Below are 22,336 nucleotides of genomic sequence, written 5' to 3' on the forward strand. Positions count from 1 at the left end.
CAAAAGACACATTAGAGCTGATTGTCCAGCTAGGTCTTATTTTTGGGGAAACATGGTATAGTGTACACCTGAAACTGATACAATATTGCATGTTAGCTATATTTTTTAATAAAAATGTTTTTTAAAGTATCAATAATGACTTTTCTTAATGAGAAGCTGCTACCTTTTTCTATAAAGCAAAACCCTGGAGACTGGAATATATATTGTCTTTCTACAGAGGATTTTAGTGAACAAGAACCACTCAAAATCATGATTACTAGCCTCCTGCTAACAGGACCTAGTCACACTGGGTTTTTTCATACAAAAATACAGAAAATTTTCTCTTCTTTCCTCATCCACCATCTTACTTTCTTCCTCAACATCTGCAGAATTTCTTTTATAGAAACAGTCTGGAATGTTGGCATATTTCCAAACAAAATAAATACAACAAAGTAGCCCAAATCCCCGTTAATAGCAGATTTGGGTATGAATACCAGGCGGGCTATAGCTGTGTTTTTTATCCCCGAGTTCCACAGTCCTGCAGTGAGGACTAAAGGGCTCTGGTGTTTCATGGCACTGACACAGAACCTTCCTGGGCTGGAGGGTGGTGAGCAAGCACAGGGAGAGTGACCTTCTAGAAAGCTTCCTCCAAAGTGGGGACAGGAAGGGAGGGAAGAGACAGTCTTTAGACTAACCTGTAAGTATGCTTTAGGATTGAAGATATTGCTAATCAATGGAAATGGGACAGCTAATTAAGAGGCCATCGAGTTCTGTGGTCTTGTGACTTTGATTTACATCTCTTCCATAGGAACCTTTCCTTTTTAGTTTTTCAGGACAGAAGGCCTGACAAAAGCTCTTCAAAATCCCTCCTAAAAGTTATTTTATACTTTGGAGAGAACTTCGGCTGTAAGTTTTTATGCTTTTCTATAAAAATGAAGAGGTGTGAGATCAGGAGAGAGAAAGAAGCATAAAGCAAAAAATGAAACTGACAAGCTGCGCATTTCCTCAAGATTAGTCTCAAGCTATGTATTTTAAATGGAAATACCACAAAAGCAACGGTGTGGCCTTCTCATTGCATAACAGGAGTTGCATGATGTTGGTTTCTCTTATTATTGGTGATGAACTTGATTACTCAGTTAAGGCTGTGTCTGCCAAGTTTATCCACTATACTCGTAAAGTCACTATTTTTCCCACTGAAATTATTAAGTAATTTGTGGAGTATTTTGTGATTACATAAGTATCCTGTTTTTCATCAAACTTTCACCAACTAGTTTTAAGTTTACTGATGTCTTCCTAACCTAACTCCATGTTTTTCCCCTATTACTTGGTATTTTATTGTAATAAACAGCTTTTCTTTCTTCCCCACTTATTTATATCAGTATGAACACATGGATTTTTGCTTTCTTCCATGGGTTATAACCAACTGATTCTTTATTTTGATGCTCAGGTTTCCCAGATTTGGCCAGTGGGAACCTCTTCAAGCTGGCACATACTACGTAACTTAGTAAGTCTCCGTCATTCTTTGAGCATTTCCTTACTTTCTGGAAGAACATGTGCCGGGCTCATCTTGTTCTTTCCTTTCCCAGGGCTGGAATCAGTTTTTCCTCCAAGGAAATGTGTAGGGTATATTTTTAAAAACTGGTCTTGGATAGCAGTCACAAGTTATCTGTATTTCTCATTTCTGGCTGGTAAATCAGTCTCTTGTCAATTTGATTAGTATGAAGGAATTCTCTAGCATTTAGTCACCCTCAGTGAGCCTGCCCAACTGCGAGGCTGACTCTGGATTGTGGTGTGTTAGCATCATCAGCCGTGGATGCCCAGCGTGAAGCAGCTTAGATTTCCAGTGCAACGTATGACTCTGCCATGTAAGGTACCGTGTGTTCATGAGAGAACTATCCCCAGGAGGCTGTAATCCAAAAAACGGAAAGTGCATCCCTGGTTTCAGACATTTTAAGGTGACTTACCTGTCGGACCACTTCTCATGGAAATCTCAAGTTCTTCAGAGTAAGGAAATTCCTCCTACTTAACCACTTGATAACTCCCAATCTCCAAAATCAGAGAGCATTAGAAAACTTCATTGATAAGGCAAATCTGGCACATAGACTCCATTTAGTGCTTTTTCGTGGAATGTTAAAACAGCCCAGTAAACTCCTAGGACCACTCTTAGAAACAGATAAAGGGTCTTGCTGTTTCTGAAATAATAAATTCAGTCTTCCATTCCTTTCCAGTTGCTATTCCATGGAGCTTTAAATGGGGCTGTGTCTTCTTCAATTTACGTATATTTGAGAAACATTTCTCAAAATATTTCACCTTAAAGCATTGAGGAAATTGAGGACAGAAACAGAAACTTGTAAAAATACATCTTTTAATAACATCAAGAAGTACAGTGCAGTTTTATCGAGGTTAGCTTACAACAAACATATCATCTGTTACAGTGTATATTTACATGTAAAATAAACTTAGGGTTCTTTTCTCCCATATCTGGATAAACCCAATCTGGTGCATCATACCACATTTAAAGTTGTTTTTCAAACTGGCTTCTATAAAAGGCCATTAACATTAATAGCTTGTAAGAACAAAAGAAGATCCCCTATCTCAATGATAGCCTGATGAATGCTCAAAAGTTACAAAAAAAACCCAAAAACTGTAAATACTTGCTTTCCTTTGATGGTTTTCAAGAATAGCTAATGATAGCAAATCTAAATATTAAAGACAATAAGGGAAAACAGCTGTTTCTTTTGTCTAGTGAATCTATAATAAAATATTCATTTAAGGCTACAGATTATGAAAAGAATCCAAAAGATTCTCGTAGGAAAAGCTTTACATTTATATTTATGATCCCATGGACTGAAAACTGACATTAATGGTTAAGTCTACTTTTAACAATGTTTATACAAAGAACAGGAGGATGGTGGAATTCTTGACACTTCTGGACAAAGTTAGTGAGAGAGGGGAATGAAATTAATTAGCAAAGGGGGAAATTAATATTAATCTCAAAATTCTACCTGCCATCACCATGGAATGATCAAGACTCAGCCCAATCGGAGAAGAGTTAAAAGGAATGGAACTAAAGGAAGTCAGGAGCTGTATATAACTAAAAAACCAGTCGTGCATGCTTTCTTCTGACGTCACTTAGAAATTATACACCTGGATTTATTTGCTATATACATAAACTAGTGTTAGAATTAGGAGGGGAAAAAAAGTACCACTTACATCCACAGAAGTAATCCAGAATCATACTCAGAAATGCAAAGAGACATAATAACTCTGTTACCATGCAACTAGCTGTTGGTGAAATCTGTAGTGGTTAATACAACAAAATCGTTATGAACATAGTACTGATGTGCAGCAAATTACACCAATTAAATAAGCAGCTCACATTCACAAGGGTAAAGACCCTGTATCCCTGAATTTCTAAGCATTCATCTCAGTGTCAGCATGGTTTCATCTAAATGTTAGGCCACTGGAAGAGAGATTTTAAATACTCCTCCCTCTTCAATACATCATTGTACTTTCAGAGGTGAAAGTGAACAATCTAATTTCTCTACCACTGTTGCCCATTCTAACAAATCTGATGTAGTGCTATTAAGAATGTCTAGGCAAAGGGAGGTGCGCTAAAAGATCCAATGAATTGAATTTCTAGGTTTCAGAATATTGCTGGCATTATACAATAAGCCTGTCTGCCAGAAACCCATGTCTCTGGTTGAAATATACTCCTGGATCAATGACTAAGGAATTAAAACCAGCTGCCCATGAAGTCAGACTGTTCCCTAATTGTTAGATAACAGTTTGACCTTCTCTATTAAATTTAAATTTCTTAGCGGATGGAACCAGGTCTCATACTTTTCATCTATCCTCTATAGCATCTGCTAAAGTGTTGGGCAGAGTTGCATGCTCAAGGAAATACTCAGTGATGGCGGCAGAAACTGAATCAAGGGTGAATGTGGTCATGGTGAAGCCACATCTTACCTCACCCATCACCCAAAAGGCAGGCACCAGAGTGAATCTCTGATGTGTGTCACTGAAGAACAGATACTTGTTCCCTACCATTGTCTACAAGAGAACAAACCACTTGGGCCCCTTTGTTTTTTTCTCTCAGTCACTAAGATTATACATAGGCATGAGTACCACTTGGTGGATGTTATCTGGGCGGGGAAAGGTTTTTCTGCCTCAAAGGAAGCACCATTTCATCACATGGCACATTTTAACGCGAATAATACACTTTATAGACTCATCAACTTTTAAAATTATGTTAAATGTTCTCCATACTAATAGATAGGCTTATTGTCTGACATCACTTAAAATGCATTTTATTTTTAAACACCGGCATGAGGTAGAAGGAACTCACAAAAGACAGTAATCTTCAAAATACCAAACTCTATTCAATACAATCAGCCCCGAGAGAGAAGTAAGAAAAGTCACAGCCGTAAGATGGTAAACCAACTACTGTTAAGATACTACCCTTACCTGAAAGAAATTTCTTATACTTGAAATTGCCCCCATTTTTTTTTTTTTACCGATTTAACGTATTAGAGAAAAAGGACAACACACATTCTGAAATATTCATAAAGATCATATACAATAGCTTCTCATTTGTTCTCTCATTTGTTTTTACACTACCATGTTGCTGTAAATCATGTCAACTGTGACACAGGTCCTTTCCACTTGAATAACTGATCAGATATCAATGTGGAGGTTAAAAATCCTCCTAGCATAAGTAGCAAGATAAAAAGAATGATTCCCATTTAAAACAATGCACTTTTCATAAAAACTAGCAGCACTTCATTCTACCAGGACATATAAATTTGGCTTCATCGACTGGTCAGAAATAAAGGAAAATGTATACTGGTCCAAAACAGCTCCTTGTAAAGAGAAACGTGAGGCTAAAGGTTTTCTTTAACAACGGTTTCTCCATTAGGTGGTGTGGGAAACCACTGGAATGTCGATTTCGATGGCAGAGAGGCGGGAGCGTGATGAATAGGGCTGCGAGTAAGTATGCACACTGGGCGGGTGGGAGTACAGTGGTTGCCAGAAAGGGGAAGGCAAAGCTTTGCACGCACAATACCAAATAAACAGTAGAAGGGAAGTCATAAACAGGCCCCCAGCACTAGCAATGGTGACATACACTGCATAGTCAAATGTAAAGACTGGCTCGAATTTCCTGTTCAGATGGACGTTATAAAAGAAGACCCAGATGGATGGGGAGAGGCTCACAGTCCCCGCCAGGAAAAACAGCAGCCCGGCCACCAGGTGGCAGCCAGCGCTATTGACCAGACACTTGGCCAGTTTGATGTTGGGCACCGAGGACCTGAAGGCCGTGTTGCACATTCCAATCAGGCAGAGCAGCAGGGCGCCCATTGCGATCAGGATGCTGAGGGGAAGGGCAAACTGCAGGACCCGCAGGTCAAGCTGGTCAACCGACGAGTACCAAGTGGTGTCGTACATCAGGCAGTCACTGCTCCCATCGTATCGGGCACACTTCACCCACAGGCCCGTGTAAACCGTCAGGTTCTTCTCATTTTTGTTGAATGTGATCAGCCGTAATTTTCTCCAGTTGGGAAGCAGAGTCCCTGCAAAGAGGCCTGCTACCGAGGCAATTCCACACAGGAAGGAGAGGACGGTGGCTGCGTGGACATCCCGACAGCCCATGGCAGGTGCAGTACCGTCAGTCAGACTAGGGGGCGACACACAAGAGTACAAATCATCAGGGGACAATAGGAGAGCAGAGTAGAAAGGGTGTTGACTGACAACACAACGAATGATGTCAACGAGAAGAGGAAATTCTGTCCTTGTATCCTCCGCATGTACAATATGAACATATATAAACCCAGGTGTGTGGTACCTCAGAGAACAGGAGCACACACATGCGCTTGGTTACCACTGACTGGTCAACTGAAGCCTTTACACGTGAGTATTTTTCTTCACAGCAAATCAGAAGAACAACCAGAAGAATTTCAAATTCTCTTAACATCACATCTGAAATTCTCTTTGTTGTCAATAATCACTCATTCAACATATGTATATTAAATATTTTCATGTGTCAGGCACTCAAACACACAGGGTCAGAGCACTTATCAACGACAAACACAAATTCAGCCTCAAATACCCATGCAAATATAAAACTAGAGTAGCACAAAGCAGAAGTGAGGGCGGCTCATAAAAGACAGAAGCGTAGGGAAAGAAGCACTACAGGACAGCGGGGGGCTGAGGGCACACTCTGAGCCAGAGGGCTTGGGTTCTAATCCCCACTTCCTCACTCACTAGCGGAGCGACTTTGGGTCAGCTACAGAAGTTCTCTGTGCCTCATTTTTCTCATCTGTAAAATGGGAAAAATAAGAGTGTCTACCTCACAGGGTTGTTCTAAGTGGTCAATGAGTTAATATAATGTCAAGTGCTTAAAACACACCTGGCCCATTGTAAGTGCGATGCAAGTGTTAACTACTTCTTAGTATTCTGGCCAGTTCAGTGTTTGGCATACTGGAGCAGCTCAAAAAAACATTCGTTGAATAAATGGTAAATAAGAAAAAGCACATATTTCATTCTTACACACTAAGCATATTGGAAAATTACAAAACATATATGGATTCCTCTCCAATGAGGTAGTCAAATGAAAAGACGAGAACAAAGGTCCCTGAAATTATTCTGCTCAGCTACTTCCTGGCTGATTCAAGATGACTTGCATGCTTTGCAGGTTATTATATTATTGGTTATTGGTTATTATACCATTACTGCGCATATAAGATGAATGCCAAAGATTTCTAAAATAACAACAACCTATTTCTATTAATGCTATTGTAAGGAAAAGAAGAAAAGTAGCCAGGTCTTTCTCTCAACCTAAGTTAAAAGGCTGTGTTCTTTTTCTGTATATGACAAACTATAAAAACCAGTATTTTATTCAGCTTTAATTTCTTCAAAAGTTTGAAACTCACTCTCCAAACACCATTCAAATATTTTCTCTGCCTTCTACTATGCCCCGTATGAGGCAACAGAACAGACTACTTTAATAAGATGGCACATTTACTTCTCTCAGATCATGACAAAGGGGCAAGGGTGAGAATATTCTTATTTCTGGATACAGTACAGGTTTAGAGAACCCATCATCCTTTGCAGAGTCAAATATTATCTACTGAGATGGTGGAGTAGCATTCCTAGGAGTTCAGGGGTCAGAAAGAAGACCATGACCAAAATGCTATGAAACAGGGTTAGGACTTGATCAAATGTGTTTGAATGGAAGGCACTATGCTTTTTAAAAAACAATGTATTTGTATATTTAATCTAATCATATGAACTAGGAATAATTTTACTTGCAGAAAATATATAGGTATGTGTACATACCTATATACATATACATATATAAATGTGCAATATAAAATCAGTTTAAGCACAAGTGACCATTTTTTAAAGTCCTCAAGTCAAGCATAATTAGTTCTAAGTTTCTCCATTAATTTTACCACTGGTTTATCATGTTGTCTTCTGTCAATATTAACAAAAGAGCAATAGCTTAAAAAAATAATATGGATGAAAACAAAACAAAGGAATTACAGTCCTAATTTATTTTTTTCGTGCAAACTGGGGGTAAAAAACTGTCATGATTAATTTTAGCAACCAAGCACCGTGGTCCAGCAATGGAAACTGGTGGAGGTTTGGTGATATTTATACTGGAAAAGGCTACTAAATAAGGTCATATGCCAAAATTCAGCTTCCTGTTGGTTTCTGTTCATTTACCTGTCTCCCCCATACACTGTAGCCAGTTTGCATAGCACACAAGTCTTGCCTGTGTGCTATACAAACTGCCAGGCACACAAGTCAGTCAAGGAATATTTAAATAAATGAGTACTGGGCCCTGTTCTGGGGCTACTGTAACTCACAAACGTAGGCTATCGATAATGTAGACTTGGGCAAGGAAGTCGCCATTACTAAGCTGTCCTTCCTTCAGCAGGTATTTACTGAGTATCGAGCACATGCAAAGTACTGTGTTCGGCCCTAGAGGGCCACTGAGGCCACTGAGATCTGGACCTTGCCCCAGTGTGTTAACAGTCAGACTGGGGGAAAGAATATGCTGTGTTTTAAGAATTCAAAATGCTGACAGTGAATGAGTTGTATAATTACTACATAACAAGTAATTATTGTTAGGTATTAAGCAAAGTGAACCAACAAGGTACCTGTTTATAAAAATATGTATCATCCAGGGTTAGAGAAAGACTGAGCAATGAAAGATAATGATGATTTGATTAAAGTTGTAAAGACATAAGAAAAAGGATCTCACTGTTTCTTTCAAAGCTTCTGAACTCCTTCAGATAACCTACGCAGAGTCCTACCTAATCCAATCATAATTCCTTCCTGCTTTCAGAGGTAGGGGACAGATACCTGGGAATATCAATGTCACAGACTTTTCCAATCACATTGCCCTGTACCACAGAGTCCTAAAATGCAAATGGAATGAGATCAGGATGACTTTACTATGAATAAATTCCTTTAGTTCTTAGTCTATAGAATTATCAAATGACACTAATAAACAGGGATGAGTCAATATTTATTTCAGTCGTGTGTGTTCAAATTTATTCTGTTTCAAAGCAATCTATCAGTCCCCTGAACTTACCTTAGATGAAGTAGTCTTAGCTCAGATACCAGCGACTGCCTAAAAGTGCTACTTAACAGAGCCAACAAGGACACCACGGCATTTTTTCAGAAGGGGAATACCAATTAACCCCAATTCTTTAGCTAAATTTCTGTCTTAGTGCTGAAATTGTCCTTGCTCTTTGTAACTTTCCTTGGCTGCTTTACTTTTATGCCATTCTTAACTCCGTACACATAAGATTTGGTAAATCTACATCCCACTAGAGGGATGAAGTAACATTTTACAGGGATAGTTGGGAGAAGGAGTATGTTTAGTGATTTAAAACTGTAAGATTAATGCTGATTCTCAGGTTAGGGTCTGTTCGGATTGAAAGGATAAAAAGGCCTCTACTCTTGTGCTATGCTATTGAATCCAGGATTTTTTTCACATGCAAATCCAATCATTTCACTACATTTCTTACCATTCAGTGATTTATTTCCCACAGAATAAAGTTTCTAAAGTTCAAATCCCACTATGTGTTTCCTGATAAATTTTCCATTGTGAGTCCTTATGTCTCACTCTCCCACCTTACCTACTACAGTCTATATAGCTATACTTTTCTTTTAACGTCTCAAATATTCTCTTTAATTTGGCGAAGCACTTTTCCTCATGCTAGTCTTCCTCCTAGAACTTTCTTAATCCCATCCTATTCTTTGCTTAGCTAACACATATCCATTATTTCAGTTTCTAGTTTCCAGGCCCTAAACCTGGCCCTCCCTTCCCCTCCTTGTAATCTTCCTCTGCCCCTAGTTATATGTTCTGGAAGCACCTCTGTATTTTTCCTTTGGTAGCAGCGATTGTGCTCATAATTCCTTGTTCAGTATTTATCTTTCCCACCAGACTCTGAATGCCAGGAAGACAGAGAGCCTTCTGTTTTATTCACTGTGTCCAACACTGGAGCATAGAAGGCACTCAATTATTATTAAATGAATGAACAAACAAATGAAAGGTCTACGAGTATGGTCAGGATACAAAAAGTAATAAATCTGCTCTATTAACAACAGTCCCATTCATTCACATCCTGCGTTCTGATGCCTCCAAGCTGCTTCGAGACAGTGCCCCTGCTTTCCTCTTTATTTGCAAAGTCTCTCCCATTTTTTAAAACAAAGTTCATTTTCTTCCCCTAAAAACTTCCCAACAAAATGAAGCAATTCCCAGGTATTCACATACAAATCATGCTTCTAGAAATATCTAAGTTTGGCAACATTGATTAACTTACTCTGTGGTCAATTATGACTGTGTTGTTTCTTGTGTTTTCAACTTAATAAGTATGTTACGTATTGGATATACAACTCTTCATCAACACTAGTTAACATGTCAAATTGTTTGCTTATCAAAGCTAAATAATTTATTATAGTTGTATTTATATTTTCTTTTTTAAGATAGCAATGGGGGAAAACAAACAACTTTTGTCACATGAAAACCCCTTATTAGGTACTGTGAAAAATGTGCAAGGCTAGGAACACACTTTAACAAGTCTGAGGAGCACTCATTAGCACTAGTTGGGCGACAGCCTTGAGGTGGGTCCTACATACAGATGTGTGGGCTTGTCATTTCCATTTGAGAGGCAGCTTGATATTGAAGCCCAAGAGACCAAAGACCCAAATGCCAGCCATAGCCTACCATTTACAAACTAGACAAGACACCTATGTCCTCTGAACCTCAAATACTCATCTGTAAAATGTCCCCCAAGGTAGTTGCGAAAGCGTGACTAGTAAAGCTCTTTGTAAAACCAAATAAGGTCAGAAATTTAAGTTTCTAATGATTATTAGTAAGATTATACACTTTCCTTAGCTAGGAACATGCTTTTCTTCTGAGCTCTCAGCAAACAACCACAGATGATTATGGCCATTTAACAATAACGACAGAGCATTCTCTTTGGAGCAGTTACTGACCAAATCAAATAAGGACTCTGTTTCACAACAACAGCTTCGTATTTGTTATTTGACTATCCATTCCATAATGACTTTCACAGAAGTAGATGGATAAAATTTGGTACACAATGAAAGGTTACCAAAGATATAATTTCAAATAAAAAATATTTTCAAAAGGATATCTGTTCTGTGGTTTTGAATAGAGTTCAAAGAAGTTTGGAACAGGAATAGTGACTAAGGGCTTTAGGAATTCAGACGCATTACTATGCATTTTTTCAGGGACAATTCCAAGGAATTGCTGCATAAGAACATATGTAACAACAGCTATAGTAATTCTTGATAGTAACAACAGCAGTCCCTTCTACCTATAATTTGGGTTTTCTTAGAAACTGTAGGGCATCACTCATTCCCCAGGGAGGTCTGTCCTGTAACTCCATTTATCCAACAAGAGTAAAACATACCATCTGATATCTGGCAGCAAAAAGAAGAGAAATGTAGCATAATCAAAGGATGTACTTACTCTTTGAGGTACTTGAATAGTTCTAAAACAACTTTAATCAACTTAGAAGAAATGATCTGTGCCTAAAGAAATAGGAAAAATGCCCCAAGTTAATAGAATACTTCTTTAAAACTCAATTTGAATTCACATGGATTAGCAATCATCTAAAACCAATGAAATGTTACACCAAAAGAAGTGGGCAGTAAGTTTTTTTAAAGGCAGTTTATTCTTAAATTCAAACATTATACGTAACATACAAAAGAAAAATTAACTCTCATTTTATGATTTGGCAAGATAGGAGAAATAATAAAAATCACTTTTCTGTCTTGGAAATTAATTAGCAATATTTAATGAATTTTTTAGATCCTTTTCATGACTATAGTGAAAGAATAAAGAGGGTGGAGGAAACACTGTGCAGTTAGTTGTCTTGGAAGTAAAAGAAACTCATTATGTTTCTTTTATATCTTTTTAAAGGATACAATACTAGGCAAAGTTTATCTGCACTTGCACATTCTAAAATTTGCAACTAGAATGCTTCTTTGAGTTTAGCGTTCCACCAGTGGCTCAACCTGCCATTCAAATGTTTCCATACATCCTTTTTAAGCATCAGCAACTTCCTCTTTAAATACTATTTATCTCAATAGGTAGCATGAGAATGAAAACTTGTAAACGTCTGAGAACTTCCTGGATTAAGGCTTTTATCACTAGCCCTACTATCATCACTATGTAGAATGTCGGACAGTCTGCACAAGAGATTTCAGATTATTTTTCTTTTCTAAATATGGTTCTTGGGTTGGTATCAAGCTTAATTCCTCATTCCAAAGTTAAGGAAATCGTTTTACAATTAAAAACACACCCTGTGATCTCTGAGCAATTATTTTAAGTGGGGTCAGAGTCTGGCCTTTCCCTAACGTGATGACGGCCCCCTTCCAAAGCGTGTAACAGAACGAGGGCTTCAGAGGAAAGCAAACCAAGCTTCGAGAGCAACCCACTCCCCCTCCTCTCCTCCCTCCCTCCCTCCGAGACGGTCCTTAAGAGCACCAGAGGCGGCAGAAAGAAAAGAAAAGGGGGGAGGAGGGAGTTCTCCTGGTTAGAGCCAATGGAAAGAGACCACAACAGTGACTGTTCACCCTCTCAAAACAAGCCCATCGCTGCTACAGTGAGTGGGTTTGAACCACAAGCAGACCATCATTATACAACCACCAGCAGCTGGTGATTCAAAAATAGCAACTTGCAGTTCCACAGGGCACACCCGGCCAGCCCGGCCCCAAGCCCGTCGCTGCTCCGGCGACACACCTCGACATTTCCATACTCCTGTGTACAAAATAAATTTCTAAAGCTGTATCCAATACCTTTCCTCATTCAATTTTCATGTGCACAAATGTGGTCAGCATTTTTCAACGTTCCTCATTCCCCTCGAGTTCGCTATTTTACACAAAATTCTCAACTACTTAGGTAAAAGACCCAGAAATCGGAACATTCTTTACCACACCTACCTGTTTCTCACATCCAAGGCATTTTACTCGCCCACACTGAGGAGCCTCTTACAGCGTCTCCCTCTCAGCGTCCCAGGAAGTGCGTTCCCAGCGAGGCGCACCGGAGGCTTCTGGGAACCTAGTCAGGTTCTCCCGAAGCCCTAAAAAGGGAATGCCCTGCATTGAGACTACAATTCCCAGAATCCACTGGGACGCCAGCCGCAGCAACATCCTGCGCCCACCTCCCGCCTTTCTCCCACCTCCCCCATTCCTGTTGTACCTTCAGTTCCTTTTACATTTGGGTTATAGGCCTTAAAAAAAAAAAAAAAAAAAAAAAAAGAAAAGTTCAACGGAAAACTACTGAAATTAGTTTTGAGTTGGGTACCCACGTAAATACTTCCCACTAAATGTAACTTGCCGATAAGGTTTGTTAGCAAAAATCCTTTAATACTTTTTTCCCACAAAGTATTTATCAAGGCACAAAGGGGAAAAGAGCTCAAACTCTAGAATTTATTTTGAAAATTTTCAAAGTTGCCAAGAGTTTGAATAATACAATGAACACCCACAAACTTACCTTTTAGATTCAACAATTGTCAACATTGGCTACATTCATCTTATCTCTCTTTATGTGTGTGTGATCATTTGAAAGTAGTAGGCATCATGACACATCAGCATCCTTTAAATATTTTTAAATATATATTTAACTGCCTACGTTTATAATGGGCTCTGGTAGGTCTTAGTTGGGTGGCCTTGAGCAGGTTACCTTTCTCTGAGGTTATCTGGAAGATGAGGATAAAATTACCTACATCATAGGGTTGTCTTGAAAATTAAGGGACTTAATATAGGCAAAGTGCTGAGCACTTAACTAGCCATTAGCTATCTGATCTCACTACTCTCCCACACAATTTCAACTGTCCTGTCCATTTTTTTGTGGCTTCTCTTAAAATGTGAAGTCTTGTTTTAGTCCTGAACATCTGAATTAAAATAAAGGATTCATAAGTCTTATATAGGAGTGATCTTTTTTGTTTTATATAAAGGATGCTAAAGTGTCATGCCTACTTTCAAATGATCACACACACACACACACACACACACACACACACTAAGTAGAAATAAAGTAAACGTGGCAAATTGTTGAATCTAGAGAGAGTAAGTATATGGATGGTCATTGTACTATTCAAATTCTCTGTACCTTTGAAATTTTTCAAAATAAAAAGTTTGAGAAAAAACATCATAGTTTTAAACAAAAGTAAAGGATGGCATCCATCCCTATCCCTGTATGACCTTGGGCAACTTAAGTAAACTCTCTGTGCCTCAGGATCTCATCTGCAATAATAATTTACATAAAAAAATTATGGTGAGGATTAAACAAATTACATACAGAAGTTTACAACCATGTCTAACATACAGTAAGGACTATACATGTTTGCTATTACCATTTTCCATTTTGTGTTGCTCTGGTAGCAATTGGACTATTTGTTAGTTATGGAAAAAGGGGGAGAGGCTACTATCTGTCCACTGCTAGCACCTTCTCATCTGCCATACTTCAGTGGATGGATGTTTATCTAAGGCCAGAAGCAATCCAATCCCAAGGCCAGACCTAGAAATGTAATAATGAGAAAGAGAGATAGCATTTGGGTGGTAAAAGGATCTCTGGGTATAGATGGGCTTTGGGCTTCAGTCACTCTGGCAATAGAGGACGAATGATGGCAATGTAACAGTAAAACTCACTTCAGTTCTCTCATCTATAAAACTGAATTGAATCAAATAGCTGTGTACAATCATTTTATAATTTATTTCCTTATCACTAGTGAATACTACCTGGTTAGCAGACTTTAGCTGGAATATATATGAAGTAGGTAATTGATTACAATTTTTTAAATAACAGCTCCAAAAGGAAGGGGAAAAAGTCCTATTTCTAGACTTATTGATCAAGTTCATGTCTATGGTTAACCTTCCTTTGGTACAGCAAAGTTGGAACAAAATCTTACATGCCTTAGTGTGACTAGAATATTGAAATATCATTCTCAGAAGTACTTTAGGTAAGACTTTAGATCAACAATTAATCCTGGCTTTCCAATTTTTTTTTCAAAAGATTCTTTAAAGAATAAGGCAAAACAAATTCACTGCAATATACCACCACCCCCAAATTCTACAAAGATTCCCATTTGATTACTATATTAGTTTCCTATTGCTGCTATAACAAATTACCATAAACTCAGTGGCTTAAAACACCACAAATATGTTATCTTAAAGTTCTGGAGGTCAGAAATCTGAAATGGGTCTCACTGGGCTAAAATCAAGGTGTCAGCAGGGCTGCATTTCTTCTGGAGGCTCCAGGCCAGGATCAGTTACCTTGCCTTCTCCAGCTTCCTGGGATGCTGACATTCCTTGGCTTGTGGCCTCCTTCTATTTTCAAACCCAGCAATAGCCAGTCAAGTCTTTCTTATCTAAATCACACCACTCTAACATTCTTCTGCCTCCCTTTTCCGTCTTTTAAGAATCTTTGTGATTACATTTGACTCATCCAGACCATCCAGAATAATGTCTTTATTTTGTAGTCTTCTGATTGGTAACCTTAACCCCCCAGCCATGTATGGAACGTATTCACAGATTCTGGAGATCAGGATGAAGACATCTTAGGAGACGATTATTATGCCTTCCACAGTCACTATTAACCTCTTTCTGGTTGAATCCAAAGGCATCTTTTTGGTCCTAATTCTCTTCTACCCCCTTTAGGTCCACACTGCACAATTCTGAACATGTCTTTTTACCCCTAAATTCTTCTTACTTGGATTTGAAAACACCAACATTTCCACATCTCTTTGAGTTTATCTGATTAGTTCCCTGTCTACCGGTTGCTTTCACTTCCTCTTCTCCACTCCCCAATTATCAAAAGATTCTGTTCTTACACCTGCTCTGTCAATAAAAACCTCCTGAGAGGGCAACCTGCTTTCTTCCCCAAATCCACATCTCTGGCCAAGACTTTCCATAAGTTAGAACTATTTCTAATTATCAGTTCATTATGGTTAACTGCTATTACTACTTCAGTCTTAGCACTCTCCAAATACAACTTATACCTGTTATGTCATCCATCATTCCTTACTTTGTCAGTGGTTTATCTTCTTTATTTCTTAGCTTTGATATTTTCTTCATACCTTTTATTCAAATTATGAACCATATCCTCTGATTTCATCCCTTGAAATATCCATTTGCCACTTATTCACTATAAAGAATTGTCACAATCCTATTTAATCCCTCTCCTCTCACATTAAGACACATGCAACAATTTCTTTACATATATTAGTCAATTTAAAAATAATAGAAAACATTAAATATCTATGTACCAAGCACTCTTGATGGATTATCTAACTTAATCACAATAACCCAATATTAATAACAAAGAAACTGAGATGCAGAGAGGTTAAATAATTTGCCCTGAGTCAAGTAGTAGGTGGTAGATCTTCCTAAAAGGTTGCTGTCACCATTCAGAACTTTCCAGACTCAGAATTTTTGGATTTCTGCCCCTAATGCTTTACTTACCCTAAATGCTCACTGAAGCTATTCTTGAATTTGGAATGGCCCCTTACTATCTTCTTTGCCCACTCAAATCCTACCTACCTTCCTTCTTTTCTGAATATTTGTATCTTCTCTAAACTACATACATCAACCCTAACTTATAAACTAACTTGGACATTGTGTTTCCTTTTCATGTTAATCACATATCACCATAGTATTTCCATGGAAATTTAACAAATGTAGAATAAATATAGATTAAGAAAAGCTCCATAACTTATTTTTTAGAGAAAGAAGACTGTCAAATAAAAAATAATAGATAACATCATCTATTAATTGGGAAGTTGGGAAGTACAGTTAGGAAGTGTAGAGAGAAACATAGGGAAGTGTTATGGATTAAATGTGTCCCTGAAAAATTTCTATGCTGAAATCCTAACCCCCTCAATATACCTCAAGATGTGATCTTATTGGAGATGGGGTCTTTACAGAGGTAATCAAGTTACAAAGAGGTCATTGGGGTGCGCCTTAGTCCATGACTAGTTTCCTTATAAAAAGGGTAAATTTGGAAACAACTACACACCAAGTGAAGATGAAAACAGAAATTGGGGTGATGCTTCTAAAAGTCAAGAACTCCAAAGACTACAATCGACATGGAACAGGTTCTCCCTTAAAGCACTCAGACTCAACTCTGTGGTCAGAAGTAATCTCTGACTTCTAGCTTCCACAACTGTGAGACAAGGAATTTGGTCAAGTACTCAGTTTATGCTACTTTGTTATGGTAGCCTTAGCAAACTAATATAGGAAATAAGAGAAGAAGGTTCTGGATAAATCAAGTAGAGAGGTGTCACTTTAAAAACTGTTAGGCAATCTTGATACTTTCAACATGGATGGTCCTTGAGGGCATTATTCTAAGTGTAGTTAGAGAAAGACAAATACTATATGATCTCACTTATACGTGGAATTTAAAAAAACAAAACAAAAAATCAAGCTCTCAGATACAGAGAATAGACTGGTGGTTGCCAGAGGTGAGTGAAATGGGTGAAGAGGTCAAAAGGTACAAACTTCCAGTTACAAAATAAATAAGTCATGGGGATGTAATGGACAGCATGGTGACTATAGTTAACAATATTGTATTGCATATTTGCTAGTTGCTAAGAGACTACATCTGAAAAGTCCACGTCATGAGAAAAAAATTGTTTTGCAACTGTATAGTGACGGGTATTAACTACACTTCCTGTGGTGATCATTTCACATTATATACAAATATCTAATCATTATGTTGTACACCTGAAGCTGATATAGTGTTAAATGCAATTATAGCTCAATTAAAAAAAATGTTAGAAATTCGTGATTTACTATAAAATAGGTAGGATGAAAGCACTTGTTTCAAATATTCTTTAATAAAGTTACTAGTGAAGGGGGGGGATTGTACAGAAAAATTGGCTTAGATAGGATAATCGAAGTTGTTTACTGTTAATTGCACTCAGGTCTCTGTCTTATACCATGCCTATTACCCATTCCTCCCACCACTGCTATTTTTAACTCAGTTTTTAAGGAGAAACCTGTATGTTAAATTTTTGATGAATGTATTACAAATTTCAAATTATGACATTAGTGGTTCTTTAAAACAGGTGATTTTTTTTTTTTTTTTGGTTCATATTTTTATAGGAAAGGCCATGTGTGCTTATTATATTCTTCTTACAATTTCTCTTGATCCCAAAGTAGTACCAGATCATAGAAAGATTTGTTTTTGAAACAGAAGCTCAACTATTATATAGTACTCTTATTTCCATTCCCACCCCTATTAGGATTTGGTTGACCAGGGATTTTATTTTCTCTGTCATTTAATCATGTTTCAAACCCATCCTAAATCACAAAAGTTTTTACTCAATGTCTGCTCTTGGTTTAAAATATTTTTAATCTCCCCTAATTTGTAGCAAACCATATACAAATAAAACTAAAGTTAAATTTTAGCTTTATAATCATATCCTTTTTCTTAATATAAGAAAATTATACCATGGTCTTCTTAAAACCTTTTATGCAGAAATACCAATAATAATGTTTGATAATAAATAAGAACATGAAGGCATTGTTCAGAAGATATTAGATATATTTCAGAAAAATATATTGAAATATGTGCCATGAACAAAAAAAAGCTTTTGTCCTTCACTTTCAACTTTCAGTGTACTCTGATTTTCCAAAATAAATAGAAAATCACCTGCCATATATTGCTCCAAAATTAGTTATAATATAAACTGCATATCCTGTTCTTCAAATTCCAAGTATTTCAAAGGACATGATTCAGATAATAACATTGCTTTATCTAGCTTAGTATCTGGATACCTTAGATTTAATTCCTATTGTGAACCTAACAATATATACAAAAGTGATTATTTTCTCTGAAGTCTTCCAAGTACCCAACAATTATTAAGTAATTGTCATATAACGAGAAACAGAAAAAAAATTAAAATTAGAGATTTGCTATGATCAGAAATGGTAGTTGAAATTGCCCCTGGATTTTTCATCCTTATGATGGCCAACTGAGGCAATAATCCCACCTGTTATTCCTGAGTTATCCACAGGGAAATAAATACCACAACTTTCCAACATACATACTTTTCTTTCTCATTTCTCTCCTTTTCTCATTTCTGTTACCTGTTTGATTTTTCTTTTCCTTCAGCTGGCTTGTGACACCCACTCAAAAGTGGAGATTCCTCTGATACTTTCCATCTACTTGCCAAGCTCCAACCACAAAACAAAATGCTTCTCTGAAATATCTCTTTAAGGAAAAAAAAATAGATGTTTATTTTTTCTTCTTGTTTAACTTTGTAGTAAAAATTATAGCATTCTGTCTGCCAACATTTTGTCTGCTATGAGTATCTAAATGGCTTACTTCTCAAGGTATAAACTTCCATAAGGCAAAAGTTTTAAAATGATAAAATATTTCAGACTTTCAAAAAGGTTTTTAAAAAACCTCAACACCCACCACCCAATTTAGAATAAATGACCAGAAGGCAATATAGTGTGTTTAAAAGAGATAATATACTTCCCTGCAGCCCCGCACGGAGTGCGTGCTCTCCGCCCTGCCCAAGGTTCAGCAGTCACCACCACCCTTCAGAATGGCCAACTTGGGACCTGCCTACACCCCAAGCCAGGAGGCGCAGCAGAAGATTGAATTTGAGGTAGACCTGGAGCAAATCCTGATCCAGTGGCTCACCGCCCAGTGCCGCAGGGATGTGGGCTGGCCCCAGCCTGGGCGTGAGAACTTCCAGAACTGAGTCAAGGATGGCACGGTGCCGTGTGAGCTTATTAACGGACTGTATCGTGAGGGGCAGGCCCCACTGAAGAAGACCCGTCTCCACCATGGCCTTCAAGCAGATGGAGCAGGTCTCTGTTCCTGCGAGCAGCTGAGCACTACAGTATCACCACCACCACCATCTTCCAGACTGTGAACCTGTGGGAAGGAAAGAGCACGGCCTGTGTGCAGTGGACAATGATGAACTTGGGTGGGCTGGCAGTAGCCCGGGACGATGGGCTTTTCTCTGGGGAATCCCAACGGGTTTCCTATGAACTCTAAGGAGAACCCTTGGAGCCTCTCAGACATGCTGCAAGAGGGCAAGAACGTGATTGGGTTGCAGGCAGGCACCAACCGTGGGGCATCTCAGGGAGGCATGACTGGCTGCAGGATGCCATGCCAGACCCTCTGATCCGCCCCCAGATCTGCCCCTGGCCTCCCTTGAAGATATATATATATATATATATATATATATATATATATACACCTTGGGTATATATATCTCCAAGATGTGTGTGTGTGTGTGTTTGTATACATATAAAAATATATATATATATATTTAACATAAAATTATACGTGAGGGTGCCAGAAAAAAATGTACACATTTTAAGAAAGGAAAAAACTGTATTACAATTGTAATAATATATACCGATAACAAAAGATGAATACAAGTCATGTGTATACTTTTTTTTTTGGCACCCTGGTATGCCTTGCCTATAGCTGTGGCTTCAGGGACTTACTTTATAGGGAGGGGCCTGTGGCGGCTGCTACCCCTGCCACAGCTGGACTGGGCTCACCACACATTGGAGGTAGCCTGACCTGGCGGAAGCCCTTTTGGCTACTCATTTTCCATTCCCCTCGTTGCAGCTAAGGGGTAAAGGGGAGGGAGGGCTGCCAACTGTGGGCTGGGGATAGAAGCATCTGAGTTAACTGATTTAATAAAGAATCTCTTTTTGAAGAAAGGAGAAAAACAAAAGGAAGATACTATACTCATATGTACATTCAGTACAGTGGCCAGCATGAAAACATTACCATGTTAGACATTATGACTACCAGCACAAACTATGTACTTAAATTTTGGGGGTTTGTTTCAGTTTTCTATTTCATAGGAGATACAGATTTAAACCAAATTTAAGATACTCTTAAGGATTTAAAAACATCCACTAAATTCAATTCAAAATTTTGTCTTTAAGCAAAATACTGCCCTATTTTTGAAATAATAGTGTCTTTTGTGTAAAGGTTACAATTTGTATTGTTGCTAATTTTCATTTCCTTCTTTAAGCTATATTTTCTAAGTATACTTATGCTGTTGCTTTGAAACTTATTTTTAATGTACCCTAATGATATTAAAAACTTCAAGATGGAACTTTTGCTGAGTTTTATACCTGAACTTTGCAAACCCTGAAACTACTTGTAAAATACTTGGTGTGTTCATGTTCATTTTTGGCAGGAAAAAAATCTGTAGCTTTCACGCTCAAAAGAAGCTCTGACTTCCATCCTCCCAACTAAAAGAAAACATAACTTTACAAGAAAACGAATTGGACCAAACCTGAAATAAAACTGTTGACCTGATTTTTCCCATTATGAAAGCAGACTTTTCCCCTGATTATATAATACATATTTACCACTTAAAACATTCATTTTACATAAAGTTCATCTACTATGACAAATAAGAATAATATGGATATATATCACAAAAAGAACAATATAATAGCTTTCTGAAATTTTTTTATTCATATGCGAAACCTTCACAGTATAGATCCAACTTCACAGTACGATATATTTAACTTGAGTGTCTGGCAGTATAAACTTGTAATTTATCATATAAATGAATCTGACATAGTAAGCTCTGCAAGAACTACTGGTAACTACTGGGACTTGGTAATGCATAGTGTATGGATATCCTGGCTACACAGTAAGGTATAAGCATTCCAAAAATTATGTATTTTGAAAGGTAAAAATAAGAGTGTTGTTTAAGGACATACAGCTAGCATCTGAGATTATATTAAAATATTTACTTCAAAATAAATCTTAAAGTTTTCAAAATTCATTTTTTTATAAAATAAAAAAGATAATCCAGATTTTCTCCTTTTGTTTAAAATAAAAATCAACCTCTAGAAAAATGTACATAGAGCATACTTTAGGTAACTAGAATATACAAATAATGGAACATTTTAGTGAGTTACATAAAATGATTCAGTTGAAGTGGAGTAGTAACCTGGCCATTATGGACAGAGCAAATAAGATGCAATTCCTCTTCACCCTCAGAACATATCTGTTATCCTTTGACACAAGATTATGGTGTCAGAGCTTCAGAAATTCACCTGATACAACTGTCCTCACATAAATAAACTTGTTTATATTTAGGAAATAATAGAAGTGAAAAAAGAAAAAGACACTGAAGCCATAAGTATAAAACATACCCAAAGTGAAACATGGTCACTATGATCAGTGCAGATGTTCAAATTCCAAATACTTCCCCCACTCTTATTCCTAGTCCCCTGCAGTTTCTGTTACTGAGTGTGAGATCCAAGAGGGCAGCAGGGCCTATCTGTTCTCTTCAGCACTGTACATGCAGCGTCCCGCAGTGCCTGGTACAGGGGAGACACTGAGTCAATACCTGTACAAGGAGGAAAAAAGAACTACAAAAAAAGCCAGTGATCTGGGGACTGAGATGAGAGGTGGGAGTGGGGAAAAGAAAACAGAACAAATAAAAGTGAAATAATGCTTGTAAAAAGTCACAATGTCATATCAGAAGAAATTTAAGTAGAACAATACTTATAATATTTTTATGTAATACTTATAGCCATATGAAACGGCTTCACTAAGCCTTAAATTCCAAAGCAATTCCTAATAAAAGTAGCATCGAAGAAATCATTAAAATCTCATTAACTTGCTACTATTTTGTGAAAAAATAAACTTGGAAAAGTTTTATATAATAAATTCATTTGGGTAAAGAGATATATAAATAAAAAAATTCTGCAAGAACATAGGAAATTTAACTGGTTATGTCTGGGAAGGCCTGGAGGGTCTAATGCAGAACGATGGGAACATTCCTTTTTACTTTATATGCTTATGCAC

General features: G+C 37.6%; 1 protein-coding gene and 1 pseudogene across 2 annotated transcripts; one reads left to right on the forward strand and one right to left on the reverse strand.

The window, feature by feature from the left end:
- Positions 1–2,327: 2,327 nt before the first annotated feature.
- Positions 2,328–18,631, reverse strand: CLDN12 (claudin 12). 2 transcript variants are annotated; one of them, XM_088797768.1, is made up of 5 exons: positions 18,616–18,631; positions 12,466–12,605; positions 10,991–11,052; positions 6,241–6,295; positions 2,328–5,653 (listed from the first exon to the last, which is right to left on the reverse strand). In XM_088797768.1, exon 5 carries the CDS (start codon positions 5,626–5,628, stop codon positions 4,894–4,896), a length of 735 nt encoding a protein of 244 aa, XP_088653894.1. In that variant the 5' UTR covers positions 5,629–5,653; positions 6,241–6,295; positions 10,991–11,052; positions 12,466–12,605; positions 18,616–18,631; the 3' UTR covers positions 2,328–4,893. The 2 variants fall into 2 exon arrangements, with proteins under 2 accessions (XP_088653894.1, XP_019572066.1); XM_019716507.3 differs by lacking the exons at positions 6,241–6,295; positions 18,616–18,631.
- Positions 18,632–18,767: 136 nt separating this feature from the next.
- LOC109437100 (transgelin-2 pseudogene) lies at positions 18,768–19,667 on the forward strand (annotated as a pseudogene).
- Positions 19,668–22,336: the final 2,669 nt, after the last annotated feature.

This window comes from Rhinolophus sinicus, chromosome 4 (genome assembly GCF_057876585.1).
Source record: "Rhinolophus sinicus isolate RSI-liver-muscle chromosome 4, RSI-T2T, whole genome shotgun sequence".
Classification (NCBI taxonomy): domain Eukaryota; kingdom Metazoa; phylum Chordata; class Mammalia; order Chiroptera; family Rhinolophidae; genus Rhinolophus; species Rhinolophus sinicus.

Bases quoted from the DNA above. Each gene is read 5' to 3' on its own strand.
- CLDN12 (XM_088797768.1), bottom strand. From the start codon at position 5,628: ATGGGCTGTCGGGATGTCCACGCAGCCACCGTCCTCTCCTTCCTGTGT.